Source organism: Pseudoliparis swirei, chromosome 2, assembly GCF_029220125.1.
Source record: "Pseudoliparis swirei isolate HS2019 ecotype Mariana Trench chromosome 2, NWPU_hadal_v1, whole genome shotgun sequence".
In the NCBI taxonomy this organism is placed as follows: domain Eukaryota; kingdom Metazoa; phylum Chordata; class Actinopteri; order Perciformes; family Liparidae; genus Pseudoliparis; species Pseudoliparis swirei.
Window position 1 is genome coordinate 2,348,796 of NC_079389.1, and position 24,115 is coordinate 2,372,910.

Here is a 24,115-nt window from a genome sequence, read left to right on the forward strand (position 1 = left end):
TGTGTACATGTGTGCGCGAAGTTGTCGCTTGTGTACATGTGTGTGCTGTTAGTTGTCGCTTGTGTACATGTGTGCGCGTTAGTTGTCGCTTGTGTACATGTGTGTGCGCGAAGTTGTCGCTTTGTGTTCATGTGTGCGTTAGTTGTCGCTTGTGTACGTTTGTCGCTTTGTGTCTGCGTGTGCGCGAAGTTGTCGCTTGTGTTCATGTGTGTGCGCGAAGTTGTCGTTTGTGTTCATGTGTGTGCGTTAGTTGTCTTGTGTACATGTGTGTGTGTTAGTTGTCGCTTGTGTACATGTGTGCTGTTTTGTGTTCATGTGTGCGCGAAGGTCGCTTGTGTACATGTGTGTGCGTTGTCGCTTGTGTTCATGTGTGCGAAGTTGTCGCTTGTGTTCATGTGTGTGCGTTAGTTGTCGCTTGTGTTCATGTGTGTGCGCGAAGTTGTCGCTTGTGTACATGTGTGTGTGTTAGTCGTTTGTGTCGCGCGCGAATTATGTGTGTGCGTTAGTTGTCGCTTGTGTACATGTGTGCGTTAGTTGTCGTTTGTGTTCATGTGTGTGCGTTAGTTGTCGCTTGTGTACATGTGTGTGCGCGAAGGGTCTTTTGTGTCTGCGTGTGTGCGCGTTCCATGTGTGTGCGTTATTGTCGCTTTGTGTGCGCGAAGTTGTCGCTTGTGTACATGTGTGTTAGTTGTCGCTTGTGTACATGTGTGCGTTAAGGTCCTTTGTGTTCATGTGTGTGCGCGAAGTTGTCGCTTGTACATGTGTGCGCAGAAGGTCGCTTGTGTTCATGTGTGCGTTAGTTGTCGCTTGTGTACATGTGTGCGTTAGTTGTCGCTTGTGTACATGTGTGTGCGTTAGTTGTCCTTGTGTTCATGTGCGTCAGTTGTCGCTTGGGTACATGTGTGGGCGTTAGTTGTCATTTGTGTGTGTCTGTGTTCATGTGCGAAGGTCGCTTGTGTACATGTGTGCGTTAGTTGTCGCTTGTGTACATGTGTGTTAGGTTGCCTTGTGTTCATGTGTGCGCGAAGGTCGTTGTTTGTGTACATGTGTGTAGCTGCGCAGTTGTCGCTTGTGTACATGTGTGTGCGTTAGTTGTCGCTTGTGTTCATGTGTGCGCGAAGGTCCTTGTGTTGTGTGTGCGCTTTGTGTCGCATGTGTGTGCGCGAAGTTGTCGCTTTGTACATGTGTGCGTTAGTTGTCGTTTGTGTACATGTTTGTGTAGTTGTCGTTTGTGTGCGCGTTGCGTGTGTGTGTGTTGTCGCTTGTGTACATGTGTGCGCGAAGGTCGCTTGTATGTGTGTGTGTCGCTTGTGTACATGTGTGTGCGTTAAGGTCGCTTGTGTTCCATGCGCGCGTTGTCATTTGTGTACATGTGTGCGTTAGTTGTCGTTTGTGTTCATGTGTGTGCGTTAGTTGTCGTTTGTGTACATGTGTGTGCGTTAGTTGTCGTTTGTGTACATGTGTGTGTGTTAGTTGTCGTTTGTGTTCATGTGTGTGCGTTAGTTGTCGTTTGTGTACATGTGTGTGCGTTAGTTGTCGTTTGTGTACATGTGTGTGTGTGCGTTAGTTGTCGTTTGTGTACATGTGTGTGCGTTAGTTGTCGCCAGTTCATGTGTGCGCGAAGTTGTCGCTTTGTGTACATGTGTGCGTTAGTTGTCGCTTGTGTTCATGTGTGTGCGCGAAGTTGTCGCTTTGTGTACATGTGTGCGTTAGTTGTCGCTTGTGTTCATGTGTGTGCGTTAGTTGTCGCTTGTGTACATGTGTGTGCGTTAGTTCGCGTGCGCGAAGGTCGCTTGTGTACATGTGTGCGTTGTCGCTTGTGTTCATGTGTGTGCGTTAGTTGTCGTTTGTGTACGTGTGTGCGTTAGTTGTCGTTTGTGTACATGTGCGCGTTAGTTGTCGCTTGTGTTCATGTGTGTGCGCGAAGTTGTCGCTTGTGCATGTGCGCGTTAGTTGTACATGTGTGTGCGCGGTTGTCGCTTGTGTTCATGTGTGCGTTAGTTGTCGCTTGTGTTCATGTGTGCGTTAGTTGTCGCTTGTGTACATGTGTGCGCGAAGGTCGCTTTGTGTTCATGTGTGCGCGCGATTGTCCTTTGTGTTCATGTGTGCGCGAAGTTGTCGCTTTGTGTTCATGTGTGCGTTAGGTCGCTTGTGTACATGTGTGTGCGCGAAGGTCGTTTGTGTTCATGTGTGTGCGCGAAGTTGTCGCTTTGTGTACATGTGTGTGCGTTAGTTGTCGCCAGTACATGTGTGCGCGAGTTGTCCTTGTGTTCATGTGTGCTAGTGTCGCTTTGTGTACATGTGTGCGTTAGTTGTCGTTTGTGTACATGTGTGTGCGTTAGTTGTCGCTTGTGTTCATGTGTGTGCATTAGTTGTCGTCTGTGTACATGTGTGTGCGTTAGGCGTCCTTTGTGTGCTTGTGTGTGCGTTCGTTGTCGTTTGTGTATGTGTGCGCGCGTCGCTTGTGTTCATGTGTGCGTTATTGTCACATAACTGTGTTTATGTGTAGCGTTGTCGCTTATATATGTGTGTAGTTATCGCTTGTATATATGTGCGTTGTGTTGTCGCCATTCATGCATGTCTTTTGTGTTCATGTGTGTGCGAAGTTGTCGTTTGTGTCATGTGTGCGTGCGTGTTGTCGTTTGTGTTCATGTGTGTGCGTTTAGTTGTGTTCATGTGTGTGCGCGAAGGTCGCTTGTGCCATGTGTGCGTTATTGTCTTCATCACATGTGTGCGTTAGTTGTCGCTTGTGTACATGTGTGCGAAGGTCGCCAACGTTGCGTGTGCGCGAAGTTGTCGCTTGTGTTCGCGTGCGTGCAGTTTATGTACATGTGTGCATTAGTTGTCGCTTGTGTTCATGTGTGCGAAGTTGTCGCTTGTGTTCATGTGTGTGCGTTAGTTGTCGCTTTTGTTCATGTGTGTGGTTTAGTTATCGTTTGTGTTCAGTGTGTGCGCGAAGTTGTCGTTTGTGTACATGTGTGTGCGTTAGTTGTCGCTTGTGTTCATGTGTGCGCCTTGTCGCTTCATGTGCGTAGTCGCTTGTGTACATGTGTACGTTAGTGTCGTTGTGTGCATGTTGTGTCGTTTGTACATGTGTGTGCGTTAGTTGTCGTTTGTGTTCATATGTGTGCGTAGGTCCTTTGTGTTCATGTGTGCGTTGTTGTCGTTTGTGTACATGTGTGTGCGCGGTTGTCGTTTGTGTACATGTGTGCGTTAGTTGTCGCTTGTGTTCATGTGTGCGTTAGTTGTCGCTTTGTGTTCGTGTGTGCGCGAAGTTGTCGCTTTGTGTACATGTGTGCGCGAAGTTGTCGCTTGTGTACATGTGTGCGCGCGAAGGTCGTTTGTTGTGTTCATGTGTGCGCGAAGTTGTCGCTTGTGTTCATGTGCGCGTTTGTCGTTTGTACATGTGTGCGCGGTTGTCGCTTGTGTTCATGTGTGCGCGAATTTGTCGCTTGTGTTCATGTGTGTGCGAAGTTGTCGCTTGTGTTCGTGTGTGCGCGAAGGTCGTTTGTGTACATGTGTGTGTTAGTTGTCGTTTGTGTTCATGTGTGCGCGAAGTTGTCGCTTGTGTTCATGTGTGTGCGTTAGTTGTCGCTTGTGTACATGTGTGTGCGCGAAGTTGTCGCTTGTGTACATGTGTGCGTTAGTTGTCGTTTGTGTTCGCGTGCGCGTTAGTTGTCGTTTGTGTTCATGTGTGTGCGTTAGTTGTCGCTTGTGTACATGTGTGTGCGTTAGTTGTCGCTTGTGTTCATGTGCGCGAAGTTGTCGCTTTGTACATGTGTGCGCGAAGGTCGCTTGTGTTCATGTGTGTGCGCGTTAAGTTGTCGCTTGTGTTCATGTGTGTGCGTTAGTTGTCGTTTGTGTTCATGTGTGCGTTAGTTGTCGTTTGTGTATGTGCGTTAGTTGTCGCTTGTGTACATGTGTGTGCGTTATATGTCCTTTGTGTTCATGTGTGTGCGTTAGTTGTCGTTTGTGTTCATGTGTGTGCGTTAGTTGTCGTTTGTGTTCATGTGTGTGCGTTAGTTGTCCTTTGTGTTCATGTGTGTGCGTTAGTTGTCGTTTGTGTTCATGTGTGTGCGTTAGTTGTCGTTTGTGTTCATGTGTGCGTTAGTTGTCGTTTGTGTACGTGTGTGCGTTAGTTGTCGCCAGTACATGTGTGTGCGTTAGTTGTCGTTTGTGTTCATGTGTGCGTTAGTTGTCGCTTGTGTACATGTGTGTGCGTTGTTGTCGCTTGTGTTCATGTGTGCGCGATTGTCGCTTTGTGTTCATGTGTGTGTGTGCGTTAGTTGTCGTTTGTGTACGTGTGTGCGTTAGTTGTCATTTGTGTACATGTGTGTGTTAGTTGTCGTTTGTGTTCATGTGTGTGCGTTAGTTGTCGTTTGTGTACATGTGTGCGCGAAGGTCGCTTTGTTCATGTGTGCGCGAAGTTGTCGCTTGTGTACATGTGTGCGTTAGTTGTCGTTTGTGTTCATGTGCGCGAAGGTCGCTTGTGTACATGTGCGCGAAGGTCGCTGTGTACGTTGTTGTCGTTTGTGTTCATGTGTGTGCGTTAGTTGTCGTTTGTGTTCATGTGTGTGCGTTAGTTGTCGTTTGTGTTCATGTGTGTGTGTTAGTTATCGTTGTGTACATGTGTGCGCGAAGGTCGTTTGTGTACATGTGCGTGTGTTAGTTGACCTTTGTGTTCATGTGTGTGCGTTAGTTGTCGTTTGTGTACATGTGTGTGCGCGTTTGTGTTCATGTGTGTGTGCGTTAGTTGTCCTTGTGTTCATGTGTGCGAAGTTGTCGCTTGTGTTCATGTGTGCGCGAGTTGTCGCTTTGTGTACATGTGTGCGTTAGTCGCTTGTGTACATGTGTGTGCGTTAGTTGTCGCTTGTGTACATGTGCGCGAAGTTGTCCTTTGTGTTCATGTGTGTGCGTTCGTTGTCGTTTGTGTACATGTGTGTGCGTTAGTTGTCGTTTGTGTACATGTGTGTGCGTTATATGTCGTTTGTGTTCATGTGTGTGCGTTAGTTGTCGTTTGTGTACGTGTGTGCGTTAGTTGTCGTTTGTGTACATGTGTGTGCGTTAGTTGTCGTTTGTGTTCATGTGTGTGCGTTAGTTGTCGTTTGTGTTCATGTGTGTGCGTTAGTTGTCGTTTGTGTACATGTGTGTGCGTTAGTTGTCGTTTGTGTTCATGTGTGTGCGTTAGTTGTCGTTTGTGTACATGTGTGTGCGTTGTCGTTTGTGTACATGTGTGTGCGTTAGTTGTCCTTTGTGTTCGTCTGTGTGTGTTGGTGGTCGCTTGTGTACATGTGTGCGTTAGTTGTCGTTTGTGTTCATGTGTGTGCGTTAGTTGTCGTTTGTGTACGTGTGTGCGTTAGTTGTCGTTTGTGTACGTGTGTGCGTTAGTTGTCGTTTGTGTACGTGTGTGTGCGCGAAGGTCGTTTGTGTACATGTGCGCGTTGTCGCTTGTGTTCATGTGTGTGCGTTAGTTGTCGTTTGTGTTCATGTGTGTGCATTAGTTGTCGTTTGTGTACATGTGTGTGTGTTTGTTGTCGTTTGTGTTCATGTGTGTGCGTTAGTTGTCGTTTGTGTACATGTGTGTGCGTTAGTTGTCGTTTGTGTTCATGTGTGTGCGTTAGTTGTCGTTTGTGTACGTGTGTGCGTTAGTTGTCGTTTGTGTACATGTGTGTGCGTTAGTTGTCCTTTGTGTTCATGTGTGTGCGTTAGTTGTCGTTTGTGTACATGTGTGTGCGTTAGTTGTCGTTTGTGTACATGTGTGTGCGTTATATGTCCTTTGTGTTCATGTGTGTGCGTTAGTTGTCGTTTGTGTACATGTGTGTGCGTTAGTTGTCGTTTGTGTACATGTGTGTGCGTTATATGTCCTTTGTGTTCATGTGTGTGCGTTAGTTGTCGTTTGTGTACATGTGTGTGCGTTAGTTGTCGTTTGTGTACATGTGTGTGCGCGAAGGTCGCCAGTGCATGTGCGCGAAGTTGTCGCTTGTGTACATGTGTGTGCGCGAAGTTGTCGCTTGTGTTCATGTGTGCGCGTTAGGTCGCTTGTGTACATGTGTGTGCGTTAGTTGTCGCTGTGTACATGTGTGTGTTAGTTGTCGCTTTGTGTTCATGTGTGCGCGTTAGTTGTCGCTTGTGTTCATGTGCGCGAAGTTGTCGTTTGTGTACATGTGTGTGCGTTAGTTGTCCTTTGTGTACATGTGTGTGCGTTAGTTGTGGTTTGTGTTCATGTGTGCGCGAGTTGTCGCTTGTGTACATGTGTGCGTTAGTTGTCGCTTGTGTACATGTGTGCGCGAAGGTCGCTTGTGTACATGTGTGTGTGCGCGAAGGTCGTTTGTGTACATGTGTGTGCGTTAGTTGTCGCTTGTGTTCATGTGTGCGTGAAGGTCGCTTGTGTTCATGTGTGTGCGCGAGTTGTCGCTTGTATGTGTGCGTTAGTTGTCGCTTGTGTTCATGTGTGTGCGTTAGTTGTCGTTTGTGTACATGTGCGCGATATGTCCTTTGTGTTCATGTGTGCGTTAGTTGTCGCTTTGTGTACATGTGTGTGCGTTAGTTGTCGTTTGTGCATGTGTGTGCGTTAGTTGTCGCGTGTGTTACGTGTGCGCGATATGTCCTTTGTGTTCATGTGTGTGCGTTGGTCGTTTGTGTACATGTGTGTGCATTAGTTGTCGCCAGTGTACATGTGTGCGTTAGTATGTTGTTTGTGTTCATGTGTGTGCGCGAAGTTGTCGTTTGTGTACATGTGTGCGTTAGTTGTCGCTTTGTGTTCATGTGTGCGAAGGTCGCTTGTGTGCATGTGTGTGCGTTAGTTGTCGTTTGTGTACATGTGTGTGCGCGAGTTGTCGCTGTGTTCATGTGTGTGCGCGGTTGTCGTTTGTGTACATGTGCGTTAGTTGTCGCCAGTTACATGTGTGCGTTAGTTGTCCTTGTGTTTTGTCGCTTCAGTACATGTGTGTGCGCGAAGTTGTCGCTTTGTGTATGTGTGTCGTTAGTTGTCGCTTGTGTTCATGTGTGTGCTAGTTGTCGCCAGTACATGTGTGTGCGCGTAGTTGTCGCTTTGTGTACATGTGTGCGCGAAGTTGTCGCTGTGTACATGTGTGCGCGTTAGTTGTCGCTTGTGTACATGTGTGTGCGAAGTATGTCCTTTGTGTTCATGTGCGCGAAGGTCGCTTGTGTACATGTGTGTGCGTGTTGTCGCTTGTACATGTGTGTGCGCGAAGGTCGTTTGTGTTCATATGTGTGCGTTAGTTGTCGCTTGTGTACATGTGTGCGCGAAGGTCGCTTGTGTACATGTGTGCGCGCGTTGTCGCTTGTGTACATGTGTGCGCGCGAATTGTCGCTTGTGTACATGTGTGTGCGTTAGTTGTCGTTTGTACATGTGTGCGCGCGAAGGTCGCTTGTGTACATGTGTGTGCGTTAGTTGTCGCTTGTGTTCATGTGTGCGTTAGTGCTTGTGTTCATGTGTGTGCGCGTTAGTTGTCGCTTGTGTACATGTGTGCGTTAGTTGTCGCTTGTGTTCGCGTGTGCGAAGGTCGCTTGTGTTCATGTGTGTAAAGTTGTCGTTTGTGTACATGTGTGTGCGTTAGTTGTCGTTTGTGTACATGTGTGTGCATTAGTTGTCGTTTGTGCATGTGTGCGTTAGTTGTCCTTTGTGTTCATGTGTGCGTTAGTTGTCGCTTGTGTACATGTGTGTGCGCGGTTGTCGCTGTGTACATGTGTGCGAAGTTGTCGCTTGTGTTACATGTGTGCGTTAGTTGTCGCTTGTGTTCGCGTGTGTGTGCGTTAGTTTGTGTTCATGTGTGTGCGTTAGTTGTCGTTTGTGTTCATGTGTGCGAAGTTGTCGTTTGTGTACGTGTGTGTGTGTTTGTGTTGTGTGTCGTTTGTGTTCATGTGTGCGTTAGTTGTCGTTTGTGTTCATGTGTGTGCGCGAATTTGTCGTTTGTGTACATGTGTGTGCGTTAGTTGTCGTTTGTGTTCATGTGTGTGCGTTAGTTGTCGTTTGTGTTCATGTGTGTGCGTTAGTTGTCGTTTGTGTTCATGTGTGTGCGTTTGTGTTCATGTGTGTGCGTTAGTTGTCGTTTGTGTTCATGTGTGTGCGTTAGTTGTCGTTTGTGTACATGTGTGTGCGTTAGTTGTCGTTTGTGTTCATGTGTGTGTGTTAGTTGTCGTTTGTGTTCATGTGTGTGTCTCTGCGTCAGGAAGTCGAGCTGCAGCAACACGATTCTGTGGGCTGATAATACGGCCGACATCTTGACATTCAGAACGGATATCAGGGGGAACGCGTCCTTCAGCTGTGACTGATGCGTGAGCACCAAGTCTCCTTGGCGTATAACATATCCTCCTCCTCCTCCTCCACCTCCTCCTCCTGCCCCATTTAATCTGCAATTACTCTTCATATCTAAAATATGTGACGGTTTTGTACCTGGCAAAAAAATACTGAAACATGTCGTGAACAGTACAATGTTTAAATCTGATATGCTGAGCGTATATACCTGCTTCACATTACTTCACATTACTTCACGTTACTTCACGTTACTTCACAGTACTAAATACAGGAGTTGAGTACACAATGTCCCCACTCTACCCACAACATCCCCTCCGTCCCAAATGTGCCTCGAAGGCAAAGCTACGATAACCCTCCGAGATCCAGTTAGAGAGAGAGAAGAGAAGAAAAGAAGCAGGTCAGCAGCACCTCTGCTGGAACAGGAGCCGCTTTCTGCTTTCTCAACGGGGCTGTCAATCAAGCCCCCCCCCCTCATAGACTCCCCTCTATTCTCCCCCGTGAAAGGCCTTTTCCACTTGCCAAATGGGGGGGGGGGGGGGGGATGCGACAATGCAAGCCCCGGGACCACACTATACAGAAAGGTGTTTTTTTCTTTTTTCTCCGATTGTGTGTCGTATCAGAAGCGGAGCATCCACCGATTACGGCGGGTGTCATCATCATCATCATCATCATCATGCCACGAGGCTTCAAAGGGAGAGGGGAGGAGGTGGAGGTGTGTGTGTGTGTGTGTGGGAGGGGGTGCTGCGCTGGGGGAACAGGCAGCGTGAGTGGGAACTCGAGTACTTGTCATCACGTCTGCGTGTTCCCTGAAACGTGTGAGGAGGCGCCGGGAGGCGCCGGGAGGCTGAGTTCAGCGGGGCCGCTGCAGGCGGAGAGCAGCCGCGCGGCAATTAGAACGACAACAAGCCCGACGGCTCGCCTGTCCGGCGGCGGGAGGCGCGGCGGGAGGCGCGGCGGGAGGCGCGGCGGGAGGCGCGGCGGGAGGCGCGGCGGGGCCCGCTGCGCTGCTCCGCGGCGCTTTAATGAGGTTATGAAAGTGCTCCCTCTGCACATTTTTTTTTGTGAGGGGGGGGGGGGATTAAATGCATAGTAAGATCATATTCAAGCGGTAAAGTATTGTCGCAGGTTTAATACAGTAGAAAAAAATATGATCCCAAATTGTTATTTGAAAGCACGCGAGCCTGCACGTGAGCCACGTTCTGCTGTGATTGGAAGCTGGTTGTCTTCACTCACACACACACACACACGCGCGCACACGCACTGCACACACACACACGAGCGGAAGAGCATCGTGACTGAGGTGACTCTGACATGGCGCGAGCCCTTTAGTGGGTCATCTCGTTCTATTCTGGGAGTTTGGGGGATTTCACCAACCTGCTGGGGAGTTTAGATAAATACGCACTGAAACGACTAATTCACCTGTTTTTGAATACTTTAATGTAAAAACTTTAAAGGACACATTTTTTAATTATTTTATTTGATCAATCTTATAAAACAAATGATCCGGTGATCATGTGATCTTTGAAGTGTGTGGATTAACCACATCACCAGCCCAATATAAGCACATCTTATCGAGGCTCCACCACCCGCTGCTAGGCTGGAGACGGGCCTACAGCAGTGAGCGGCCGGGTGGCATTGTGGGTAATGTAGGCAGCGCGTTTTAGCGAGGAAGAAGAACGAGTGAAATACACGTTGATCCTTTAATGTTCTTTCTTCTGTCCATTGTGAGTCTGACGATATTATTATTACGCTACATCTGAGGATGTTTATTTAATAAAATGAGTTCATGCAATGACTTAAAGTTTCACAAAAATATGTTAAAAGGCTATCCAGTAGGCCTACATCTTTAAAATTGTATTTTCATTTAGTATTTTTTTCCATATTAATAATTGTATTTTCCAGATTTTTCAGCCGATGCATTTTACAGTCACACTTTTAAATCACGGCATGTTGAGAAATACAATTAATTATATTTTGTTGTCAAAATACATCAAACATTATGGAGATCCTCACAATAGAATAACACGGCGAGAAACACGACGAGACTCGTTTCCGTCTGTTGGAGAAAAATAAAAAATAAACACACCCTAAGAGTCCGAAATGAAGCCGACATATAGCACAGTCCGTGCTTTTATTGTGGAAACATGTGGTGATTGCAACCGCCGAGCTGTGTGTGCGTGTGTGTGCGTGCGTGTGTGCGTGTGTGCGTGTGTGTCTGTGTGTGAGTAATAGCGCTTCTCCGGTGGATGCCTCCCTCTAGCTTACAGCTCATTAATAAGGGCATTCGGGAGTCGGGAGGGTGGGGGTGGGTGGAGGGGGGCGGATGTGTGGGGAGGGGGGAGGGAGGCGCAGGGCACGGAAGCCAGCGGCACGCACGCTCCATTAGCGGACCCACTGCCGCGCCGCTCTGCCGGTAATTTGCGTAACAAGATCGGAGCGGTTAGCGCGAGCTCCCCGAGAAACGGCCTCTCTCTTCCCGTCTCGGCGCGGTGTTTTTTCCCCGGCCTCGTTGTTTCCGATGCAGCAGCGTGTGTGTGTGTGTGTGTGTGTGTGTCTGTGTGTGTGTCCGTGTGTGAGCGTGTCGTGCTCGTTGATCTATTTCCACACATGCTGCGCTTCTCTCTCTCTCTCTCTCTCTCTCTCTCTTTAATCCCCCCCACACCTCGCCACAGCTCCGTTTCCCGCTGATACTCAAGCGCCGCCACGCGGTCGAGGATGGAACTGCCCTCGGTGATGTCATCCTAAACCAGCGGGGGGTTCAGATGATGCTGTTGAAGAAAAGAAAAAGAAAAAAAACTTTCACAGTTTTAGAAAAATATAACCTTTTTTCACCTTTGAAGAAACCTAGAATAAAAAAAGAAGTGAGAATAAATACATAAAAACGTTTATGAGATAAGGAAGTTGAACATAATGGCAACAGCCGAGAGCCACATGATAGCAGAGGAGGCTGGTTTGGTTTCATGTGTTATTCTGATTCTGATGCAAAGTCAGTTTATTCCCAACAAACTAATTCAAAGAACAAGTGTGTCTAATTCTTGGCGTCTGTGTTTTATTTCAAACAAAAGCTTAATTCCATGTCTCCGGACAAGCAGAAAGCATTATACGTCCGTCCTGGAAGAGGGACCCCCTCCAGGTTTTTGGGAAATGTCCCTAATGTATCCCAGCATCCATTGATTGTTGTGTTTCCTGTTGACTTTGTGTTCCTCTCATGTGTGCACACATTAAATTTTGTGTTTATTGATTATCCCTCATGTAGTCTGGATCTGTGAGAGAACACCACCAACACAGATCTCACGCACACAGAGAAATAATGGTTCTTTAAAAAGCTTTGCGGTTCTACGAAGAACCATTCTTTTATTTGAGACACCTTTCTAGGTTCTTTGAAGAACTCTTTAAGGAAATGGTTCTTTACAGAACTCTGGTTTGAAATGTTCTCTGTGGAACCAGAAATAGTTCTTCTATGACATTACTCTGAAGAACCATTTTCGGTTCCAGATGGCACCTTCATTTTTTGGTGTGGGAACTGTGGGAGCCAGTTTTCTTTGTCAGTCACATGCCAGTTGAGTGTCTGTCCACTTTTAGTCCTACATATGTATAATTATATCCATATATATATTATATATATATTTCAGGGAGGGCAAAGGCTTCGCATATAGAATCCAGCCCAGAGGCGTCACTGCATGTTCCTCTTAACCCGACCTCTTCTACTAACCCATGCAGTATAAATATAACTCGTCCTTATATGTGGAAACAACCCTGATGAAAAAAAAGGCAAAACATTCTTCATTACCGGACTAATACATCATCTCTTCATAGCACATGACTCATAAATACATCTTCAGAAGAAATGTGGAAACATTTGAAGTGACCTATAGACCATGAGCAGCAATGGTAAATATATAAATATATATATGTATATATTAGGGCTGTCAATCGATTAAAAAAAATTAACTAATTAATCGCACATTTTGAAATTCATTAATCGCGATTAAAAGTTGTTTTCTTCTTTTTAAAGACAAAACTTCACACAGAGATGTGTTTTCAAAGAGGCTCCGACCTATAAAGTGCCAGCGAGGTATTTAATATCGTGGATGATAAATTGTTTCTTCAGTGAAACATCCAGATTAGTAAAAAAGAAGAAGTATATTGAGACCCCATTCGTCCTGTCATCTTTAACATTGGACAGCAGCAGAACCAGTGGCCTTGGGAACTAACTGACATTCAAATATGTCACGTTAACCCTCTGGAGGCTGGGCTCATTTTATACATTTTACAAAAAAATTTAAATTCACCTTTTAAAGGCTTTTGCATGTGACACATACCCACGTGTTCTACATCAAACATTCCAGAACAATCTCAGCTCTCTATTCAATGAGGCTCAGTTGTCGTGGTGCCGTGTTCTCTGGTTCTCTGACTGAGAGGCTGCTAATGAGCCTTACCTGTGGTGGGAGGTCCTTTGTGATTTACTGAGTGTTCATTGGTTGTTTTTTTCGCAAAATGTTGACAGACAAACGGATTGACAAATCATGGTGAAGGTTTCGTGTGACGAGTTCTTTCCGCGCCACGTCACCCGACACGTCGCCCCTCCGTTCCTCTGTGTATCAGAGGGGGAGACGGGAGGAAGGAGGAGCAGGGGGAAACCCGACTGATTCATCCACGAGTTTAAACTGATTTCTGCTCCTTATTTTCGCGGAGAAATAATTGTTTTAAAAACGGAAACAGTGTTAAACCGTACTGCCGCGGTTTGACACTCAGAGGAGTGTAAAAACTTCAAGGCACACCGGAAGTAAACAAAGTTGCGTTAATTGCGTTAAAATATTTTAGTGTGTTAACGCGGCCAAATTAATCGCATAGATTAACGCGTTAACGCTGACAGCCCTAATATATATATATATATATTTATTTTTATATACAATATACGTTTATCTCAACATTTGATGTCTCCATCGTAGCTAAAATGAACAAACACCAATCACATTTGTTATTATGTATATTTATTGATAACAAAGACCACTGATGGTGACTTAGTCAATAGCAGACAGCGTGGTGCAATTCGTTTCCAGTGTCTGGCGACCCCTTGTGGTAGCAGGGTGGTATTACAGTTTAGTATTTACAGGACGATATCAGTTCGTGGACGGAAAAACATACATCCACTGAAATAAACAACCAAATACTGACCCAAAGAAAAGACAAGCGGGATCTAGACGGTCTCTCTCTCTCTCACACACACACACACACACACACACACACACACACACACACACACACACACACAAGGAAAACACACACTCGAGGTGGAGGGGAAAGACAGAAGGATCACTCACATGCACACATTCTGAAAGAGCGATATAGAAAACCACCCGGTGGTGTAAACGTGGAGATAAACAAACGTAATAAATATAATAGCTACAAATTGAAACACCGACAGGTTGTACGTCACTCTCAACAGAAACGTTGGCCACAATTATTTTTTCCAGTGCGAGTTTTTCCTACAAACTAATCAATCAAATACGGACTAACGGGCACGGTGTGCGGAATCAAAACAAGGACATCACTATTATACCGATTAGCATATTAGGATGAGAAACATCACGTCATATAAACTACATTTCCCATAAATATCTACAGGTGGCGATGACGATGACGATGATGATGGTTATGGGTGCTGAAGCGCTGCATAGGATAGTGTAAATTCTAGATGAACACTTGTTAGAGTCCTGCATATCTCTGTCATTTCACAATTGATATTAGATGATGTGAACCTTTAGACTCCTTTAGGATCCTTGTCGGCAGAAATAAAAATAAATAAAAACAAGCTCTCTCTCTCCCCCCCCCCCCCCTCTCTCTCTCCGTTATTATTCACGCAGGAGGATCCGTCACATCTCCCCGGCTGCCGGGTGTCACGCTCCACGAGAGCCTCGAGATAGAGGAGAAAGTGTGCTCTGCTATCCGTATGATTCCCATCCCGCCTCACTAACATCCGTCTGAAGCTCAGACCACCGAAGCGTTGGGCTGGACTCAGGGGGGAGGGGGGGGGGGGAGGAGGATGGGGGGGCCTTGGAGGGGCCGGGTCACCCCAGCGTCTTTCTGTGGTCGAAATCAATTAATTTCAATGAAAAGCCAATTTGCGCCGTTGACCTATAACAAGTCATCCTGACAGATGAGCAGACCCGGCCTTCAGGGGGACAACAGAGGGCGACGCTCAGGGAGCCGAGCGGCAGGCGAGCTGCGGAGCGCCATCCGCTCCCTGAGGGCGAGATGCGCCACAACGTGGACCTGCAGGCCGCTATGAGAAGGAGTCGATGGTGCAACGCCAGACCCTTTTGATGAACTGCTTGAACCCAGTTTTGCCTCAGAGACTGAATCATTAATTTCTGGTGTGACTCGGCCTTCCGTTGATTTAGTCCACAACCGGCGTGTATTTGATTGGTTAGTTTTCCTCCCCCCTCAAAAATAAAATAAATACATATATATACAGGACTGTCTCAGAAAATTAGAATATTGTGATAAAGTTCTTTATTTTCTGTAATGCAATTAAAAAAACAAAAATGTCATGCATTCTGGATTCATTACAAATCAACTGAAATATTGCAAGCCTTTTATTCTTTTAATATTGCTGATTATGGCTTACAGCTTAAGAAAACTCTAAAATCCTATCTCATAAAATTTTAATATTTCCTCAGACCAAGTAAAAAAAAGATTTATAACAGCTGAGTGTTTGTCAAGGCTCAGGAAACCCTTGCAGGTGTTTCGAGTTAATTAGACAATTCAAGTGATTTGTTTAATACCCTACTAGTATACTTTTTCATGATATTCTAATATTTAGACATAGGATATTTGAGTTTTCTTAAGCTGTAAGCCATAATCAGCAATAAATCAGAATAAAAGGCTTGCAATATTTCAGTTGATTTGTAATGAATCCAGAATGCATGACATTTTTGTTTTTTTAATTGCATTACAGAAAATAAAGAACTTCATCACAATATTCTAATTTTCTGAGACAGTCCTGTATATACATATATATATAATATATAATTATTTATATTTATATATATATAAATAATTATATAAATATAACATTATATATATATAATTGAGTTACATTAACTATAATACATGTATGGTATTATATTAAGTAACTGGGGGCAAGACAAGCTTCCCATTTGTCTCAATTATTACAATCTTATCACGTGGTTCACATCATAATCTGCTTCTGGGTTGGATTATCAAAACAATAGCATGCTTCATCTACAGGTGGAAAATATGCAAGTCAGCTCCTTTAAGTTTAATATGAACTTAGAATATCCTCCCAGGGCACACGATGAGTTCACAAAATGTCACGACCATCGTGAAGATACTGTGGCGAGCAAAATAGCCAAAAGTCAAATGCAAAACTAAACCTACCTATTAAAGTGTTACTCTGAAGCCGTTCTGTACAAACACGAGCGCCGGTCTCCTGAAGAGCTGCAGCCACCCCGAGAAGCCGAGTACCACCGAGAATCGACCAATCGGAGACCGGCGCCTGCTCGGGGTGGGCCGCGCCGCGATCCCGAGACGCGCGCTAACGAGCAAAACCCTCAACATGGGGTGGCGGTGGGATGTGAGCTATAGAAACGCTTTGATGCGACGGCGGTGAGTCGAGGAATGGAGCTTTACAGTGAGATACATTTAGAGATTACACCAAGATCACAGGCAGAGAGACGGAGGAAGTCAGGCGCGAGTAAAGCGTTCGGGTGAAGTTCCTCTGGTGGTGTGCCGAGGCTCCTTCGTCTCTTCATCTCCCTGAAGACACAACACACAAAGAAGAAGAAGAAGAAGAAGAAGAAGAGAGTTGCGCGTGAATTTAAAGCAGCGTTGGGTGTTTTACTACTAATATCTCAGAAAGCTGTTCGGTTCGGTCTCAACCAACCAGATCCCTGGCTCGCTCGCGGCTCAACGCTCCATCATGGCTGTCTGTTTCCCCCGGCGATGGGCCGGTACTGAACAGTTGGGTTTAATTTCTCTGTCTAAAAACAGCGTCCGCTGCCTGGAACACGCTGCTTTGGGAGCGGGCGAAGCTGCAGGTTGACAACGTTGGAGGAAACCAGCCAGAGGGCGCGAGTGAACCGATCTGAGAAGTGTCAGTTTCTATAAAACACACGACCCGAGCTTTAAGTTGTTTGTCAAACCAGAAAGAACCAAGAGTCACGCCTTCTGTTGTGTCCTGGTAACGTTATTCATTGTTGACATAAAACATTGATGATAACATTTTACTCTGTGTGTGTGTGTGTGTGTCTGTCAACGTGTATGTGTGGGATGCGTGTGACTCTGTGTGTCTGGCTGTGTGTGTGTCTCTGTGTATGTGTCTGTGTGTGTGTGTGTGGTGTGTCTGTGTGTATGTCTGTATCTGTGCACGTGAGTGTGTCTGTCTATGTGTATGTGTGTGTGCCTGTGTGTCTATGTGTGTGTATGTGGTGTGTGTGTATGTGCGTGTGTTTGTGTGTGTGGTGTGTATGTCTGTATCTGTACGTGTGTATGTGTGTGTGTCTGTGTGTCTGTGCATGTGTATGTGGTGTGTGTATGTTTATGTGTGTGTCTGTCTATGCGTGTGTATGTGGTGTGTGTGTGTGTGCGTGTGTCTGTGTGTGTGGTGTGTATGTCTGTATCTGTACGTGTGTGTGTGTCTATGTGTATGTGTGTGTGTCTGTGCATGTGTATGTGGTGTGTGTATGTTTATGTGTGTGTCTGTCTATGTGTGTGGAGTGTGTGTGTGTGTCCGTGTGTGTGGTGAAGCTGTGTGTGTGGTATGTATGTGTGTGGTGTATGTGTGTGTCTGTGTGTGTGGTGTGTATGTCTGTATCTGTGCATGTGTGTCCGTCTGTGTGTGGTGTGTGTGTATGTCTTTGTGTGTGTGCATCTTTAAATGTCACCCACCTGCCACGTCACATCAGCTAAACCATCTCGTACTGATTGGCTGTGATGATCCTGGACAGACAGCAGGCCAGCAGCATGCCGATCAGCTGGAGACGGACACACAAGGTTTAAACAAATCATTCATTTCACATTCCGGCTTGAAAACAAAAACATTTGGATTGTTCCTGTTGTAAGAACGAGCTACAAGCGTGTCCTCCCGTCCTCTCCCTGGTGCTTCTGAAGAAGACCACGATGAAGGTCTCCTGGTCTCTATTTCTGGCACTAACATTTAGTTGGAGGTCCTCGTTTCATGCAATGGCTCCTTCATTCCCCGCGATGCGTCATAGCAGGAAAATACATGAACAATGTCCACGAGCCGCATGTGCAGAGCCCGGACCCGCAGGTGGGTCATGACTCATCCGATGAGTCACACCTGTTGCTTTACCTACGTCACGGAAACGTCTCCCGCAGAGACGTCTCGCTATGAAACAATCCAACAGCTGTCAGTCAAGCCAACGACAGGGTTCATCCACGTGGTGACCAATGAACAGGGTTCATCCACATGACCAATGAACAGGGTTCATCCACATGTTGACCAATGAACAGGGTTCATCCACATGTTGACCAATGAACAGGGTTCATCCACATGACCAATGACATGGTTCACACACATGACCAATGACAGGGTTCACACACATGACCAATGACAGGGTTCATCCACATGACCAATGACAGGGTTCATACACGTGACCAATGACAGGGTTCATACACATGACCAATGACAGGGTTCATCCACGTGACCAATGACATGGTTCACACACATGACCAATGACAGGGTTCACACACATGACCAATGACAGGGTTCATCCACATGACCAATGACAGGGTTCATCCACATGTTGACCAATGAACAGGGTTCATACGCATGACCAATGACAGGGTTCATCACATGACCAATGACAGGGTTCATCCACATGACCAATGACAGGTTCATACACATAAGCAATGACAGGGTTCATATACATGTTGACAAATGACAGGGTTCATCCACATGACCAATGACAGGGTTCATCCACATGACCAATGACAGGGTTCATACACATGACCAATGACAGGGTTCATCCACGTGACCAATGACAGGGTTCATCCACATGACCAATGACAGGGTTCATCCACATGACCAATGACAGGGTTCATCCACATGTTGACCAATGAACAGGGTTCATCCACATGACCAATGACAGGGTTCATACACATGACCAATGACAGGGTTCATCCACATGACCAATGACAGGGTTCATCCACATGTTGACCAATGAACAGGGTTCATCCACATGTTGACCAATGACAGGGTTCATCCACATGACCAATGACAGGGTTCATACACATGACCAATGACAGGGTTCACACACATGACCAATGACAGGGTTCAAACACATGTGGACCAATGACAGGGTTCATACACATGACCAATGACAGGGTTCATACACATGTGGACCAATGAACAGGGTTCATACACATGACCAATGACAGGGTTCATACACATGACCAATGACAGGGTTCATACACATGACCAATGAACAGGGTTCATACACATGACCAATGAACAGGGTTCATACACATGACCAATGACAGGGTTAATACACATGACCAATGAACAGGGTTCATACACATGACCAATGACAGGGTTCATACACATGTTGACCAATGACAGGGTTCATACATGTTGACCAATGAACAGGGTTCATACACATGACCAATGAACAGGGTTCATCCACATGACCAATGAACAGGGTTCATACACATGACCAATGAACAGGGTTCATACACATGACCAATGACAGGGTTCATACACATGACCAATGAACAGGGTTCATACACATGACCAATGAACAGGGTTCATACACATGACCAATGACAGGGTTCATACACATGTTGACCAATGACAGGGTTCATACACATGACCAATGAACAGGGTTCATACACATGACCAATGAACAGGGTTCATACACATGACCAATGACAGGGTTCATACACATGTGGACCAATGACAGGGTTCATACACATGTTGACCAGTAACAGGGTTCATACACATGACCAATGACAGGGTTCATACACATGACCAATGACAGGGTTCATACACATGTGGACCAATGAACAGGGTTCATACACATGTTGACCAATGAACAGGGTTCATACACATGACCAATGAACAGGGTTCATACACATGTTGACCAATGAACAGGGTTCATACACATGACCAATGACAGGGTTCATACACATGTGGACCAATGACAGGGTTCATACACATGTTGACCAATGAACAGGGTTCATACACATGACCAATGACAGGGTTCATACACATGACCAATGACAGGGTTCATACACATGTGGACCAATGACAGGGTTCATACACATGTTGACCAGTAACAGGGTTCATACACATGACCAATGACAGGGTTCATACACATGACCAATGACAGGGTTCATACACATGTGGACCAATGACAGGGTTCATACACATGTGGACCAATGAACAGGGTTCATACACATGTTGACCAATGAACAGGGTTCATACACATGTGGACCAATGAACAGGGTTCATACACATGACCAATGACAGGGTTCATACACATGACCAATGACAGGGTTCATACACATGACCAACTAGAACGGGCACTCGGTAGAGCGCATACCTTCGCATATCACAAGATTGGGCATTGAATTATGAACATTTTGGAATTAGTTGCATGCCAATTGGACAAAAATGTATCGTGCTATGGTAAAAAAAAGATTTTGACCTTTCCATGACCTTGACCTTTGACCCGATTGATCCCAAAATCTAATCAAATGGTCCCCGGATAATAACCAATCATCCCACCAAATTCCATGTGATTCAAGAAGATTTGACCTGTTCATGACCTTTGACCTTGACCTTTGACCCGATCGATCCCAAAATCTAATCAACTGGTCCCCGGATAATAAACAATCATCCCACCAAATTTCATGCGATTCGGTTCAATACTTTTTGAGTTTTGCGAATAACACGCATACAAATAAATAAATAAATAAATAAATACACGGCGATCAAAACATAACCTTCCGGCATTTTCAATGCGAAGGTAATAAATAAATAAATACACGGCGATCAAAACATAACCTTCCGGCATTTTCAATGCGAAGGTAATGACAGGGTTCATACACATGACCAATGACAGGGTTCATACACATAATTTGCTCCACGAGTATGCCGTCTCTCACCTGTGAGAAGGCGATTCCAAACGTCACTCCCGCAATAATGGCCATGTTGGTCTCCATGAAGGAAGTGACCAGCTCGTAGCAGCCCTGTAACACAAGGGGGGGGGGGTTAGTTTGCAGAGGAGGGATCGGGGGTCCGGCCGTTCCACCCCACAGATAACAAGCTGGGGGGCGTGTATGAAGCGTGCCACGCTGACCTGGTGGTAGACCTTGCTCGGGGCGAGAGTTGTGTTACGGAGGTCGTCCGGGTTGCAGTCGGAGGAGTTGAAGCAGCAGCTGGCAGGAATGCCGTTGGACGGGTAATACACACTGCCGAACCAACTGGTGTAGTTGTACACGCCGCAGCAGCGCAGCTGGAGAGGGGGGGGGGATATGTATTCATATTGCATCTCATTGTCCCAAAACACGTCTCTGAGTAGTTTCTTTATTTTCCGTTTCACTCAGCTCTTAGATCTTTAAAAAAAGAGATATTTATTTATTTTCTTTTAAAAAATCATGAAAAAAAGCGAGATCATTTTTTAAAAAGATCTGAGCGCTAATCAAACGGGAGTAAATTATCATGAATTGTAATAAAGAGTGCACTTATCAGGGACCTTTTTCAGCTGTGGTTTAATACATATTTGGTGACTCATTCCTTTACTTTTGATAACTCAACATAAACGGCATGGCACAGAAGAAACAGCTATCTTAGGCTTGGCCTACACATCTAAAGGCGACACCTGTTCTTCACATTAATTCACTTTATTTGTAGTCTTTTCGTGGGATTTGTTGACAACGAGAAAAAGATGGTGCTGTTCTGGTGTCGTCTTTAAAATGAATTATTTTAACGTTCATGGTTGTGTTTTGGTTTGCTGCTGAGGTCAGCTGGTCTACCTCCAGGACCCCGTGGCCCTGGGGGGTCGGACTCACCCAGGACCCCGTGGCCCCGGGGGGCCGGACTCACCCAGAACCCCGTGGCCCCGGGGGCCGGACTCACCCAGGACCCTGTGGCCCCAGGGGGCCGGACTCACCCAGGACCCCGTGGCCCGGACTCACCCAGGACCCTGTGGCCCCGGGGGGGCCGGACTCACCCAGGACCCTGTGGCCCGGGGGGCCCGGACTCACCCAGGACCCCGTGGCCCTGGGGAGCCGGACTCACCCAGGACCCCGTGGCCCGGGGGCCGGACTCACCCAGGACCCCGTGGCCCTGGGGGGCCGGACTCACCCTGTGCTGCAGGTTATCGACGGCGCGGCTCGCCTCGTCCTCGGCGTTGTAGTTCAGCACCGCGTCAGTGTACGTCCTGTGAAAGGTCCCCTTGATCTGCGGCACACACACACACACACACACACACACCAGGTCAGTTTGCCTGGTGAACAGCGGCAGAGTGCTTTTGCGCGGCTCGAGTGTCAGACTTGCGGTCGCGTCGCTGACCTCGTGACGAAACACGAATCCAGAGATCCCGGCCACCAGCTCGGCGAGGAAGACGAGCGACAGGAACATTGCATACTGCAGAGAGAGGAAGAAGGTTTGCATAGTTTGCATGAAAACCCTCTGCCTAAATGTATCATTTGCCTATGCTTGTGCACACACACACACACACACACACACACTTGAGCACCATTAACAGAACAAAGCGCCTTGCAGCAACTATTGGATTTCTGATCCCTCTTTACAGGATAGAGGTCAGCTATAATTCCCTTTGTCATGTGACCTGAGGACTAATTAACCAGCCCCCCCCCCCCCCCCCCTTCCAACGGCGTCTCACCAGCTTCAGCATCCATGGGCTCCCTCTGCAGGTGGCGAAGCATCCGAACAGGCCGAAGACGACGATGACGGTGCCGGTGCCGATGAGGACGTACGGGGCGTTGGTGGAGTTGTCGGCGATCAGAGAGATGTACGGGCCCAGCATCAACTTCCCCCATACTCCCACCGCCAGCAGGATGGCTCCTGTTATCTAGAGGGCGTGGGGGAGAAGGGGGGAGGGGGTTGGAGAGATGGATTTTACACGAGAGAGAGAGAGAGAGAGAGCACAGGGAGCAGAATGAAAGCAGGGAACGGGCCTTTATCTCGGCACTTCGCCGCGATTACAATGGCTGTGTTTCAGCAGCCGTGGCGAGGGGGGGGGGGAGGATCAAGGTGGAACAAGAAAGGAGCAGAGCAATTAGAGCGTGGAGGAGGAGGAGGAGGAGACGGCAGACAGACGACACAAATCTATCTGCCATTCGGGATGGCAATCACCTGCTTTGTGAATATGCCTGCGCTCATGTGTGTGTAATGTGTGGCGCACACACACACACACACACACACACAAACACACACGGAGAGGAAGAGAGAGAAAAAGAAAGGGGGACGTATCAAAGGGGCTCTTTGATCCGAGGCGAGACGCTTCCTCCTGTTGCGCCGATCTTAGCATTTCAAATGAGGCGCTGGGGATGAAAGAGGGCGCTGTGTGTCTCACTGGAAAGAGAGCGAGCGGGGTGTGTGTGTGTGTGTGGAGCGGGGTGTGTGTGTGTGGAGTGGGGTGTATGTGTGTGTGTGGAGCGGGGTGTGTGTGTGTGTGTGGAGCGGGGTGTGTGTGTGTGTGTGTGGAGCGGGATGTGTATGTGTGGAGCGGGATGTGTGTGTGTGTGTGTGGAGCGGGATGTGTGTGTGTGTGTGTGGAGCGGGATGTGTGTGTGTGGAGCGGGATGTGTGTGTGTGTGTGGAGCGGGGTGTGTGTGTGTGTGGAGCGGGATGTGTGTGAGTGGAGCGGGATGTGTGTGTGTGTGTGGAGCGGGATGTGTGTGTGTGTGTGGAGCGGGATGTGTGTGTGTGGAGCGGGATGTGTGTGTGTGGAGCGGGATGTGTGTGTGTGTGTGTGTGGAGCGGGATGTGTGTGTGTGGAGCGGGATGTGTGTGTGTGGAGCGGGATGTGTGTGAGTGGAGCGGGATGTGTGTGTGTGTGTGGAGCGGGATGTGTGTGTGTGGAGCGGGATGTGTGTGTGTGGAGCGGGATGTGTGTGTGTGGAGCGGGATGTGTGTGTGGAGCGGGATGTGTGTGTGTGGAGCGGGATGTGTGTGTGTGTGTGTGTGGAGCGGGATGTGTGTGTGTGGAGCGGGATGTGTGTGTGTGGAGCGGGATGTGTGTGTGTGGAGCGGGATGTGTGTGTGTGTGTGTGTGTGTGTGTGTGTGGAGCGGGATGTGTGTGGAGGGATGTGTGTGTGTGTGTGATGTGTGTGTGTGTGGAGCGGGATGTGTGTGTGTGTGTGGAGCGGGATGTGTGTGTGTGGAAGATCGACGTCAGAAAAGATCTCCACCTGATTTTAATGAACGTCTGAAAGCGGGTTCTCTGACAGCGTGTTGTCAGCTGTGCTCCCTGAAAGAGGGGAGCGTATAGTACAGGTGGGGCGCAGGGGAAATGCAGAAAAACCTTTATTCATAACTTTACATATTACACAAGTTCAAAGTACAAGGACATACAACTACGTCATCAATAAATAAATGTTGTAATGCCTGTCCTTTAGTGTAAATGTTTACGTTACGGCATTAACAAATTACGCCTGCGCATGCGCAACTGCCGAGATTCTTGGCGACTTGCCAGGTCTTACCTCCGTGAGTTGGGCTTTTCTGCTGTTGTCCTTCAAAACAAAAGCTCAACATTGAGCTTTTTTTCTTGTCTGATGGAGCAATCTGGTTTAATTGAAAGTGATTGCAATTGTATTTATTC

At 47.0% G+C, this 24,115-nt stretch overlaps 1 protein-coding gene across 7 annotated transcripts in view; it reads right to left on the reverse strand.

Annotated features, from left to right (window-relative positions):
- Nucleotides 1-24,115, reverse strand: part of tspan7b (tetraspanin 7b) — a 46,268-nt gene that overhangs the window by 9,689 nt on the left and 12,464 nt on the right. The window contains exons 2-9 of one of the 7 annotated variants that reach the window (XR_008833528.1): nucleotides 22,174-22,362; nucleotides 21,840-21,914; nucleotides 21,633-21,728; nucleotides 20,626-20,781; nucleotides 20,432-20,515; nucleotides 17,192-17,277; nucleotides 16,188-16,405; nucleotides 13,251-16,060 (exon numbers count right to left, since the gene is read on the reverse strand). Coding sequence is in view for 5 of the 7 variants with exons in the window: in XM_056430108.1 (XP_056286083.1) it covers nucleotides 17,209-17,277; nucleotides 20,432-20,515; nucleotides 20,626-20,781; nucleotides 21,633-21,728; nucleotides 21,840-21,914; nucleotides 22,174-22,362 (669 nt within the window). In the remaining 2 variants the exon portion in view is untranslated. The other 6 variants (XM_056430131.1, XR_008833529.1, XM_056430108.1 and 3 more) reach the window with 6 other exon arrangements.